We start from the raw sequence: 14,036 nt of genomic DNA, 5'->3' as shown, positions 1-14,036 counted from the left end.
ACATGTCATATGTACACTGTCCTATGAGTCATGTCATATGTAAACTGTCCTATGAGTTATTTCCTATGTTAACTGTCATATGAGTTATGTCATATGTACACTGTCCTATTAGTTATGTTCTGTGTATCCTGTCTTATGAGTAATGTCATATGTACATTGTCCTATAAGTTATTTCATATGTATCCGGTCCTATGAGTCATGTCATATGTACACTGTCCTATGAGTCATGTCAGATGTACCCTGTCCCATGAGTCATGTCATATGTACGCTGTCCTATGAGTCATGTCATATGTACACTGTCCTATGAGTCATGTCATATGTATCCTGTACTATGAGTCATGTCATATGTACACTGTCCTATGAGTCAAGTCATATGTATCCGGTCCTATGAGTCATGTCATATGTACACTGTCCTATGAGTCATGTCATATGTACCCTGTCCAATGAGTCATGTCATATGTACACTGTCCTATGAGTCATGTCATATGTACACTGTCATATGAGTCATGTCATATGTATCCTGTCCAATGAGTCATGTCATATGTACACTGTCCTATGAGTCATGTCATATGTACACTGTCCTATGAGTCATGTCATATGTACACTGTCATATGAGTCATGTCATATGTACCCTGTCCAATGAGTCATGTCATATGTACACTGTCCTATGAGTCATGTCATATGTACACTGTCCTATGAGTCATGTCATATGTACACTGTCCTATGAGTCATGTCATATGTACACTGTCCTATGAGTCATGTCATATGTACACTGTCCTATGAGTCATGTCATATGTACACTGCCCTATGAGTCATGTCCTATGTTTCCTGTCCTATGCGTCATGTCATATGTACACTTTCCTATAAGCCATGTCGTATGTACTCTGCCTTATGAGTCCTGTCATATGTACACTGCCGTATGAATCCTGTCATATGTACACTGTCGTATGAGTCATGTCATATGTACACTGTCGTATGAGTCATGTCATATGTACACTGTCCTATGAGTCATGTCATATGTACACTGTCCTATGAGTCATGTCATATGTACACTGTCATATGAGTCATGTCATATGTACACTGTCCTATGAGTCATGTCATATGTACACTTTCCTATAAGCCATGTCGTATGTACTCTGCCTTATGAGTCCTGTCATATGTACACTGCCGTATGAATTATGTCATATGTACACTGTCGTATGAGTCATGTCATATGTACACTGTCGTATGAGTCATGTCATATGTATCCTGTCATATGAATTATGTCCTATGTTTCCTGTCCTATGCGTTATGCTATATATCCTCTCTAATGAGTAATGTCATATGTATTCCTGTCCTATGAGTTATGTACTATGTACCCTGTCATAAGAGTAATGTCCTATGTATCCTGTCCTGTGAGTGTAATCCTATGTGTCCAGGCCTTTGAGTGATGTCCTGTATATACTGTCATATGAGTCATATTCTATGTGTCCTGTCCTATGTGTCATGTTCTATGTGTCCTGTCCTATGAGTTATGTCATATGTATACTGTCATAAGAGTCATGTCCTATGTAACCTGCCCTATGAGTTATGTTATATGTATTCTCTCCAATGAGTTATGTCATATGAACCCTGTCATAAGAGTCATGTCCTGTGTGTCAAATCCTTCGTGTCCAATCCTATGAGTAATGTTCTGTCATAAGTGTCATGTCATATATATTTACATCCTCTTGTACGTTTCTGTACAAATGAAGTGACGTTTATTTTCGCAATAATGCCCCCAACGAATCACCGGCGTAGTAGTTTGGGCGACCTACTTGTTATGCAAATGTAAGTAAAGCGCATGATTATTGTGGAACGTTCGCATGTAAATTCAGTTTTCGCTTTTAAATCAAAATGGACGGAGTACAGTATTCACCTCATAGTCACAATTAATTGGTCCGTTAAAACAATTTATTTTAAAAAAATGAAATGGTGGCAAACACTACCACAGATTAGGCATATGCTAGTATGCTATAACTAGTGAACTAGCGTCTTTTTATATAGCGTTGAAAAAAAAAAACGATTTATATAAAGAGGTAGCCAAAAGTTTCAACATAAACCTACACGAATCTTGTGTTGCCTAATGGAAAAAACACACCGCACATTCAAAAATTTATAATGAGTTAATACGATTCTCATTCGTAACCAGTGAGTTCACGAATTTTATTTCTATGTTCACAAACGTAACATATTATTACTTGTATTACAACTAATGCTTGAAAAATGTTCTCAAAATCAATTTATCTGATTAAATTGTGTTTGTGATATGAAAACATTGGGGGCACTCCGAATAATAAATATTTTGCGTTGAGTTGTAATTAAACACATTGAATGTTGCTTGAGATATTCAATGGTGCAAATATCATTGGAAGAAAATTCTATGCAAAATGTCTATATTATCCTGGCTTAACCCTAACGGGACATTAGCACAACTATATATTTTAAAAAGGTGAAAACAAAAAAGTGAACAGAACGTGAGTCTGAAAATATTGCTTATATTTGAAAATTGAAAATAAGTATATGACAAAGAAACGTAATAATACTGTGCTCATATATATGCACTCTTTACTGTGAACAAATAAGATCAGTTATCGGGGTCATGGCAAATGGCTTCTCTATTGGTCGTTGATAAGATCGGTTGCCGAGGTTCCAAACACTGCCTGCCCGTTCATAGACTGAAACACAACTCGCAGAGGAACAGGAGTACATCTCAGATGAAACTGCAATATCTTTATACCATATCACATGGAGTAAGAGGCATAACTGTGTTAACATTAGATCTAAGAGATATAAGCAATAGTTTAATGCAGGAAACCAGGTCCCGTTCATTTAAAAAATCTCGCTCATGGTTTGGCACCAACATCTTATTCCAGGTAATGCATCTGACAATATTTAAGTTATAACTTTTTTATTCTTTGAAATCTAAATTGCCGAAATAATATACTTAACATAATAATTATATTCTAGTTTTAGTGCGATGCGAACCCACTACGGTACAGTCATGGACCACTAAGAAAACTGACAACAAAACTGAACGCACACATGAACTCATACACTATGATAAGGATTACTAAACCATTAAGTCTTTTGCTGAATCGCGTTTCTATCGCTCTTCACAGTCGTGGACTTCAAAGACAATAATTAAAAAATATATCAATATGTGTTGAAGGGTTTTATCCATCAGAATCCTAGTTTTAAAATTCCTTTTCTTTTGCTACACTTCATATGGTCATTCGAAAAGTGCAGTTTCAAACCATGAGTGAGTCCTGATAAGGCAACATGAGTGTCGGTAATACGCATTGACATTGTCATAGCATCCTGTTCCAGATTTATGAATAATCATCAGATGAATCACGAAAATCTCGTTCTCCTAGAAGTTGCTCACAAGGAAAGATCCGAACAGAAAAAGCGCCTTTTATTTAGACATGGTGAACATGGTGAATTATATAACACTTTTAATGTTTCATATTGTCATTATACGGCTACGTTTTCTTATACACGTTTCACTTTTACCACTACCAATCTCTACATGGAAATCAATCCCAGCAGCAAACTTAATCAACCCTAACCCTAATATACTGATATTTTCTTTACACGTAATTTGAATAAAAGGTATGTTTACTTGCAAATACCTACAATAAAGAATAATGTTCTACAGTTAACAAAATATTATCACTTATCCTGAAAGTACTGTAAACCATGGTTGAAGGTCACCTGTTTTAAAATGCCACCTGCATTATTGGGCCACTCCAAATTATTCCCGTACGTTAAAACCCTAATTCACAATGTCTGTTTCCTGTTCCTCACGAAATCATTAAAGAATAAAGACGTATTTAAATTTGGTTATACACTATCTAGATATAAGCGTGGGCTAGAGAGGAAACGAGTATCGAGCAACAAGCGTCAACACTCTGTAGATGGGTTGAGAGTGGACTAGTGGTATACATAAATCATAATATATAATCATCTAATCATAAGAGGTTGTTGTCTTAATCCCCACAATTATATCGTGGCCTCTTAAAGCCCCAGTTCCACAGGCTCATATAATGTATTGTAAATTCCTAAAGTCCACACGTTGCTTCATTAAAAAGGAAGGTGGTGAAATGCCAACCATATTCCAAACTTGTCCACTGAATTTCTATATGCTAATGAGGCTAATAGTTGGCGGAGCATAGCATCAATGTTGTTTAGTGGAGAATCGCAGATAGGTACTCGCTCTTGTTTTTTGTATAATGTACATTTGGTTTATGCCGAAATATTGTGTGACAAATCATAAGAAGTGTTAAAACTAAGATACTAAAAGATTGAACCCTTCAGCAAATGTTGATATTCGCTCAATTATCGTATTTAAAGACCATACTGTTCATGCATTGTTATTGTGTCATTGGTTTTATTGACATGATCACGTGATGTTTTTAATGTATGGTCAAGATGCCAAATTATTGACAACATTTAACGAAGGTCTCGTGGTCTATTTTATCAGGTGGCGAATTGTCTGTTGTTTTTTTACTTGACCGGCATGGGTTTGCACCCAACTTAAACTAAAATATGCGTTATACTATAACAGTATTTTTTTTCTGCAATAATGATCTCAAAGAGTAAAATAATGATAAACTGAGTAAGCGATTTCAAATGCACTACCGGGAAAACTTTTTAAATGAAAAACTTCTTAGCTAAAACATTCAAATTATTAGTGTATTAAGCAACAAAGAATTTTAGGTATGAATAAAGTCACGTGATATGTAAATTACTTAATGACGTAATGTGCGCTTGATTTTGAATACACATAGATTGTACTTTCAGTTTTTATTGCATTTTTAATAGCATTTCTAATAATTCTGAAAGATAAAAAAGGATAAGAGAAGCCATTTGGATATACAATCAAAAATATAAGTTCACATAACTAAAACATGACGGTACTTTAAAATGAACATCAGTACTTGTTTCTACCCAGGTTCCCTGCACAACACAAAACCACACTCTAGCGCCACATCGTGCCAACGAGAGTGACTTTGTATAAGTAAATGTAACTCTCTTCACAATCGTTGCAAAATGAATAAAGTTTAAACCAACCATTAGACAGAATCTGAGGCCTAGGCGTCATCACACACATTAATCAAGAAGGCACACACATAGTCTACATCGATATTTTAAAAAGAAACCCAGACAGATAAGGTTAAAATTGGGCATAAAACTACGTTCAAAAGATAATTAAGCATCATCCGTAGCATAATTAAATAACTATTCATAGATATTGATAACGATCATTAACAAATTTAAAATAAAATGGTGTTCGTATCTGTGCAAACTATGCACTGGAATGTTTGCTGTTAAAAACTGCCTCAGGGTAACTGGGAGGAGCTTCGTTTTGACCACTTGTGTCCGGTGTAATACTATGAGGGATAGAAAGGCTCGCTGATTCTGCAGTCGCTCCACCGGCTGGCTGCTGTTGTTGAGCGGGTTGTAGAGAAAGCGGCATGTTGGTGATATACGGTTGCTGTTGCGGGAACGAGGTCCCAGTTCTGAATTGACCTTGTTGAGGACCTATTGGCATTGTGAGTCCTGAACCCTGAAATATATTACAGCAATTGCACGTTGGTGGATGCACGGATAAATCAAACATATCCAAGAAATTCTTTTCTTTTTTATTGATAGGTACCAAGAAAACTTACGTTAGCAGGAACACCTCCTCCTATTGTGTTAAGTTGTGAGTGGTTCACAACCATCATGTTAACGCTTTGCTGGGGACACTCTCTGTCAACACCATTCATGAAACAACAGCCAAACTTGTAAACGAGACACATCGAGTAGAGATTGAAGATGGACAGGCACAAGTTAATGATCAAAGTAAACGCAAATACTGTGTTCAGCCAATCTTCTGAATAGGACCAGCTGGAAGTATTTAGCCAAAAAACCCAACTATATGCAAACAATGTCATGTAAACCATGTTGGTCAGAAACATCCAAACGAATACACTGACAAGTCCGCATCGCTGAAAAAAACAACAATAACATTAAGCAATATAGCTTGCAAATTCATGTACAATGAATCAATATTTAGTAAATATTCGTTAAAGGAACTCGTTCATGCTTTTGTTCCCAAAATTGGTTTTCCCGGAACTGCATCTGAAAACACTTGTTTGATAACTTTTTTTGTGCTCTTTGATACCGAAATTACGAAAATAAATAGAGTATTAATGACATATTTCTGTGTTAAAGGGAAGTGAATCAACGACGGTAAACCTTAGAAAAAAAGGAGAATACCGAAGCCTTTACTTATCGCATTGACAATAGGGTTCATACAACATGTCATTGTTAGTTCAACCTTTATATTAGACACTGGTAAAACCACTTAATTATGTTATTAATATACCAAACAACAACGATTTAACGAATCGCCTGTTTACTTCTTTACCAGATAGTGGTCAGCAAAGACAAGATTTGAGAAAATATAAAAAAATGAAGAGTTTCAGCTGTCACTAGCTCAGTTTTAACTCTCTCGTGTGTGTATTCTTTGCGAATTACAGCGAATGTTTTCTTTGCAACACAATTGTATGAGCATTCAAATTGAATGTGGAATTCCTGAATGTGTGTATTCAACGCTGGTTTCAAATAATAAAAAGTCCCTCATTATCCAACCAGTTTAAACGTACTTCTTTGTAAATTGATAATATAATTGTGTTAAGGGAAGTTGAATGATTTAAAATCCTCCAGTACAAGTGTTTTCATTATAATGTAAATGTAACGCTAAATAATGAGTAATCTTACAAAACATTTCGAACTTCATAAACGTTGCACTTGGCCAATATTGTCGTACACTGATCAACCATAAAGTTTGAAATACATATTATTATTTCTTTGTACCCATGGTTCGAACTACCAGGGACCGACGAAATACCTCGAGCCTCGGGAAATTCAAGCGAAGCCGTAATGTTTACTTTTATTATAAATAATTCTGCCCTTTACAAGCCAACAAGGAATACGAGTCAAGCGAGTCAGTGGGTTTCGACTGTCCATTATGTCACAGAAAGAACAGTCCGCGGTACGTAGGACTTTGTTATTTTATATTTCAAACGTTTAAAGTCCTTTTTTCAAATTGTTTTCTTTAAGGGACACTTGCCTTTTCAGCTGATGTGTTTCGTGAACAATCCGAATAACAGCAAGCGTTAAAGTTTAATGGACTCGAAATACTCTGAAAAGGAGAAGAAAAAACGGATTAAGCAAATGGATCTTTAGATAGTAACGCTTCACAAATGTTATTGTTTTACTAATAGTTAATTGTGCAGATAACAACATCCATATGTTTGGAAAGTGTAATGTGATGTCATTCAGTTTCAAACGCTTTTCGTTAAAAAGAAGCAGTTTTAGATGCATAATAATTTATGAAAGTACATTTTATTTGAAGGGATTTGATAACGTTCTACAGGATAAGAAACCGACAAAAGGTTTTCTTTTCTTTTTAATTGTAAATATCATGAGACTATACATGATGAGACATTATCATATGTTGGCTCAGCAGCTCTTTTGTTGAAAATTATTTGAATAAATGGCAGTAAGTGCCTGATTCTACCGAAAAGCGTTCAAGTACGAACGCTATTGGATATGGAATGAACAAACACTGTTATTGACACAATTCTGTTCGTTTCAGTATCTTCAAGTTGCTGCTTGGTCATACAAGAAAGCGAAAAATCTCCATTCGAACAAAGTTGGAAAGGTTGCCAAAAGTTGTCTTTAAAAAGTTGATGACGATTATCTATAATTGTCACAAAAATAATTGTGTAGAAACACTGTAAGAAAATATAGAAAGTATAATCTGACAAAACAAGTAGACTGAGTCTATTCCTAAAATGTAAACTAAGGCGCTGCCTCTACGGACTTGAATTATTATTGCCAGGAAGCTTATAGCCAATGTTTACTTAATTAAACAGGGAAACGTACCAGGTACGGCAGGGGAACGTACCAGGTACGGCAGGGGAACGTTTGTCACATGTTAATGCTACTTGGAAGTCTTTAACTTCAACCTAAATAACATGCAAGTCTGCTGCAGTTGAAAATTTATTTAATATTAACATAAACATGTACATAAATGCTATTGTCTTATTGTAAACTCGCGTAAAGGTTCACTTCATATTTGATATACACTAGGTAGTAAACATATATTGAAAAACTATCAAATACATGATCAAAAATTGTCTTGACTTCAACAATAAGGTGGAAAACCAAACTGAAGGAGTAAAAAAAGGCCCTGTATGTTTTAACCTTTTTGACATTTTTTAACCCCAAGTATTATTTGAGAAAAAATGCATTTATCGCAATCAAACTTATACCAGAAAGAATGAATAAATGTCGAAAACAATTATTCTTATGAAGGATTCCGAGTTAAATTTGAAAGAAATGTGCAGAAAACAAGGTATTTCCACCTAATGAGACTATAATAGACCACTGTAAATCTTTTAGCATTCACCAATCATTTTTTGGGGTTTTCAGCTTTTAAAATCTTGTTATCAGTAGTTATTTTTTTCCATAAAATTAATCCATTATTTAGTAAGTAGTTAAAAATTTATCACTCAAAATTTATGTTTGTTATACACGTGTATTGATATTGAATAAGAGTGTCACTTTAATGTTCATTGTACATTCGTTTAGAGCAAGCTCCCTTCCCTTGTATATATATATATATATATATATATATATATATATATATATATATATATATATATATATATATATATATATATGATATGATAACAATTTGAATGAAGACAACGGAAACTAATTATGTACATATGATAAAAATACAGATAACACCATTTTTCCCTGTTAAAAAGGGAAAGACAACACATGAAGTGATAATTAATGTACCCGACAAATTGTCAGACACTGGCAAGTTAATACACTAAAGAATATTTGAAGTAGTGTGATTTATTTTTATCTTCATCCCTGAACTAGGACAAAATAAGCTCAAAAAAGTGTATCGGTGATTTGATAAATTGTAAATTAGGTTGACAATATGTATTGTTTGTTTCAGTTTAATATCTATAACTATAACATTATAAGAGATAATGCAAATGTGGTATCTCCTTTCGTGAAATCTTAATATAACATTTTCTTCCAGATACGTAGCTTTTGTATTACTGTCATCTTTCCAAAATTATCATTCATATTGACACTAATCTAGATAATTATTTGCAGTACAGTTTAAGTTAAATCAAGTTAAGTTTTATGCAAAACGAGCTAAAATACGCAACTCTATATGAAGTCATACAATTGATAACTAGTTCAGAACTTATGATTTCAAAGATCAAGTTGGTAAAATGTATTATCTTATGTGTTTTTCAATGAATTTCAGCTTAAAGGTAAAACCTCCTTAGTTGACTTCAAAGACGCATGCTTGAGGAGATAAAACTTCACATGCTTAGCATCTCATCTTAAGTATAGACCATATTTCATTCTCCTGAGGCGGTATGGTATTCCGGACTGAACCAATCATTGAGCGACACAGATTCTTCTCCTTGAAAGTTCCTCCATAGCTTCACCAACGAGGCAGCTATTGAAAAACTAAATCATACAATAGTGTTTTTACAGAATGTTTAAGACTTGTGTATTTATATGTATTGAGGGAAAAGGCGAAAATCTTAAAGATGCACTCTTACTCCCAAATAAGATGTACCATAATTGTTACAATTGTTTAAATTTATCCAAAATGATGAATTAATATCAAAAACAGTGGTTCTTATGAAGAATACTATAATAAAATTGAAAGAAAGCTGCAAAAACACGATATATCCTGATGAGGCTATAGTAAATCACCCTTAATAGTTTAGCACTCACCAATCATATAATATTTTTACGTTTTCAACTATTAAATACACGGCTACTATCTTGTTATCGGTAATTAATGTTTTCCCTAAATGCAGCATTTAGTAAGAAGTTTTATCACTCAAAATGTATGTTTGTTATACATGGATCTGTATGGATTTATTTGGTTAAAGATTGATAAAGAATATTTTCGCTTAGAAAACGATATTTGTATGTGCTTTGCTTATATTCCACCTGCTAATTCTGTGTATTTAAGTCTCATAGCACTGGATATTATGAAAAGCTAGAAAAAGATATACGACTTTATAGTGAATTTGGTAAAGTTTGTATTATGGGCTATCTAAATGCCCGAACAGCAAATTTTAATGATTATGCTGATTCTGTACAATTATTTGATAAATATCTAAATACTGTAGATGGTGATGACGAAGAAATTAACATTGTTGATAGGCATAGTGAAGATAGTATTATAAATTCATCAGGTATACAATTGCTTGATATATGTAAAAGTACAGACCTAAGAATTGCCAATGGCAGAATTGGTGATGATAAAAGTATTGGTCAATATACATTTATGTCAACGATTGGTTAAAGTGTAATTGACTATGCGGTTATATCTGCTGTGTTGTTTAACATTATAAGTAATTTTATTGTACATGATCTTTACACTTTTTCTAGCCATGTACCTATACAAATTAATATTCGTTGTGTATACGAAAATACAAAGAATGAAGACGCCCCTGCTACTGAAAAATTAGCTTGGAATAATAGTAGTATCAATATGTACAAACACGCTGTTGCAAGTAAGTTAAATAATCTTAACAATAGTGTTAACAATGTATTATGCTCTAATGATACTATTGATAATGGGATAATTACTTTTGGAAACACCCTGTATAAATGTGCACATGCAGTGTTTGGTTTACAAAAACAAACATATAGTCATGATAATCGGAGAAATTGTAAAAACCCGTGGTTTAACAATGATTGCGATACAGCTCGGCGTGAATTCAATAAAGCGAATAAAATGTATAGGTTTAATAGGTCACATCATTTGTCAGCTGTTGTTATAAACAAAAGACGTTGTTATAGGCGAGTTAAACGAGTATCGAAATAGAAATTTTATTTAAGAAAAAAATCACAATTACATGATTTGTCTAAGCAAAATCCAAAGCAGTTTTGGAAGGAAATTAAGAAAATCAAAACAAAATGTTAATAAGCATTCTGTGTCTGCTGAAGATTTTTATTTACATTTTAATCAACTTTTTTCGAGCGATGAAGTGTATAAGGACGAGTATATAGAAACTGTCTTAAACGATAATATCGTATATGACAACATTGTTAATACGTTGGATTGTGATTTTAGTGAAAGTGAAGTTATAAAAGCTATAAATAGATTGAAACGTCAAAAGAGTCCTGGAGAAGATATGCTCATTCCTGAATTATTTATAGATAGTAAAGATTCTTTAGCTCCATTGTTATGTACACTGTTTAATTATATTTACACTAAAGGTGTTTACCCTATATCATGGACTAAAGGAATTATTATTCCTGTGCCAAAAAAGGGGGACTTAAATAATGTTGATAACTACAGAGGAATTATGTTGACAAGTGTGTTTTCTAAAATATTTTCATTGTTGTTGGACAGCAGGGCTCGGTCTTTTGTTGAAAATAATAATTCTTTGTCCGATTTGCAATTCGGGTTTAGGAATAAACGTAGTACCGTAGACTGCATATTTGTATAACAAAATATAATTAACAAGATAATAGAACCTGACATGGGTAAGCTTTATTGTGCATTTGTTGACTTTAAAAAAGCTTTTGATATGGTGTATAGAAATGGTATTTGGTTCAAGCTTTTATTCCAACAAAAATTTTCGTCAAAATATGTAAATATGTTAAATATGTTATTTGAAATTTTTAAAACAATTACTAAATGTCAGATGTCAAACAAATAATGCTACTGTTTATGGTGAACTTGGCAAAGTGCCATTATATGTTATACGCCAAGAGAGGATATTGCAATATTGGTATAAGCTTGTAAATTCAAATGATAAACTGTTGTCTAGATGTTTTAGATATTGTAGTTCACTAAATATAAGCAGCTCATGGTATTCTGATGTTAAAACATTGTTAAATGATTTAGGATTTAACTACCTATGGGATTATATTTCAGTCACTAAATTACAGTTGTCAAAAGTTATTGAAAGATTATATGATCAGCACATGCAGAAATGGTATGCGACTTTAAATGATTCGTCCAAACTTTGTACTTATAAAGATATAAAAACAAGATTTTGTTATGAAAAATATCTCGATAGTGTCACTAATGTTAACCATAGAGTATTTCTAAGTAGAGTGCGATGTTCAGCACACAAGTTAGCTATAGAAGAAGGCAGATATAGAAATATACCAAGACATGATAGAAAATGCATATATTGCAATATGAATATGATTGAAGATGAATATCATTTAATTCTTGTAAGTCCATTTTATACAGATAGTAGACAAATGTGCTTACCACGATATTATTGTCATTGGCCAACCAAGAAAAAAACTATGTAATTTGTTAAGTTCTGAAAACGCAGCATTATTAAGGAAACTTGCTAAATTTGTTTATATTGCCACTGAAAAGCGCAAAAGTGCTTTACTTCAATTTAATAATTGCTTATTAGTATATGAATAGCTATATTTATATTTGTTCTTGAATTTATGCTCTTCTCATACAACATTAATGTCAATACTATTTTATATTACCGCCGTGAATGTATATATATGCATTTGGCTACGAACATGTTAATGTTTATGCCTAATAAAAGTTCTGTTCTGTTCTGTATTGATTTTGAATAAGAGTGTCACATTAACTAGCAACGCGCCAGAATAAAACAAGAAGGTGATAGTAAAGTGTTCAAACATGAATAATTAATTAAGAATAAACTTCATGTATTTCAATTTAATTGCCCTTTCCAGAAATAAACATACTTGTCTGCTCCTCTTACAAACACATAAAATGACGTCCAAAGATAATGAAAAAGCATTCATAAAATTCGTTGTATCGTGAAATGCGGATTAATATACTAAAATCTACTTCCATAAATTCTTATTTTAAGCGATAGATGATAAAAAAGTTTGCTTCATACTGAAGTACACAGGAATAATACATATTTCCAAGCAAATGCATAACTTGAACGCAATACTTACAATATCCATATATGGAAACTGACGATCTAATTATGTACACGTACACGTAGCTCAGGTATTTCCGTATTGATTTGTGTTGGTTAACGGAGGTCAGACCCCATCTTAAACATGTACAACTTGCTTTCCGGCCTGCATGCGCATTATATGAGTTACAAATGAAAAGCTTTTCTGGTTTCCATTCTATGCTTAAGTAGTGCCCCTACTCCACCCACTCCAACACCCCGCCCAAAAAGAAAAGAAAAGATAAAAATGATCTATCACTCCGACAAGAAAAAGAAGTAGTCCATTTATGTGAACCGTAAACGGACTAGAGTCAGCTTTGCTGACTTTAAGCTCGTAATAGCATTGGAATTCAATTTCTTACGAATACTGCTGTGGCACACATAACAGCTCCAAACCAGATATTATGTAACATCGTAAAGGCAACGACAGCGAAGATGATGCTTAAGAAAGCAAGTGTCCTTGTGGCCCATGCCGATATATTGACAAGCAGCTTGGTGCGATTGGCTGATGATGACCTTGCGCTCGCGGGCGCGTCTTCATTTGCTGATAAATCAAACATATACGAGTCATATTAAACAGATAAGTTAAGGAATATATATATTACTAACTATTTAGACTTTTATCTTGAAAATAACACTATTTGAACACCACGTACTATATAATGATAACATACCAAATTGAGAGTACATTTTAGTCCGAGTTTTGTAATGTTGTCGTTCTTACGACCTCATAAAACTGTCGTTTACAACAATCTGAGCACTGTTACATACAAGTTGCTTTGATTTCACCCAAACGAACTATGATGTTAAAGTTGAAGAAATCTTGATCAGGTCACACCAAATTGATATTTTGTTCTCCGGATTTACCGCACCTTACTTTCTGAAAATGTACACGTATAATTATTATGTAAGTACATAAACGGCCGTCCCTATTATTTACGCGAAAACGCGAAAACTGCCAAAATTGTTTAGAGACAAATGCTGTATATAGCA

At 33.5% G+C, this 14,036-nt stretch overlaps 1 protein-coding gene and 1 long non-coding RNA gene across 2 annotated transcripts; both read right to left on the bottom strand.

Annotated features, from left to right (window-relative positions):
- Positions 1–4,812: 4,812 nt before the first annotated feature.
- LOC128203710 (uncharacterized) lies at positions 4,813–6,010 on the bottom strand. Its single transcript, XM_052905230.1, has 2 exons — positions 5,694–6,010; positions 4,813–5,590 (listed from the first exon to the last, which is right to left on the bottom strand). Exons 1-2 carry the CDS (start codon positions 5,982–5,984, stop codon positions 5,330–5,332), a joined length of 552 nt encoding a protein of 183 aa, XP_052761190.1. The 5' UTR covers positions 5,985–6,010; the 3' UTR covers positions 4,813–5,329.
- A 1,139-nt stretch (positions 6,011–7,149) lies between these two features.
- On the bottom strand, positions 7,150–13,826 carry LOC128203709 (uncharacterized). The gene is made up of 3 exons (XR_008256019.1): positions 13,718–13,826; positions 13,406–13,587; positions 7,150–7,213 (listed from the first exon to the last, which is right to left on the bottom strand). It is a non-coding gene; the product is annotated as an uncharacterized LOC128203709 (long non-coding RNA).
- Between the last annotated feature and the right edge of the window lie 210 nt (positions 13,827–14,036).

This window comes from Mya arenaria, chromosome 9 (assembly GCF_026914265.1).
Source record: "Mya arenaria isolate MELC-2E11 chromosome 9, ASM2691426v1".
Classification (NCBI taxonomy): Eukaryota; Metazoa; Mollusca; class Bivalvia; order Myida; family Myidae; genus Mya; species Mya arenaria.
This window is presented reverse-complemented; position numbering and strand designations above follow the sequence as displayed.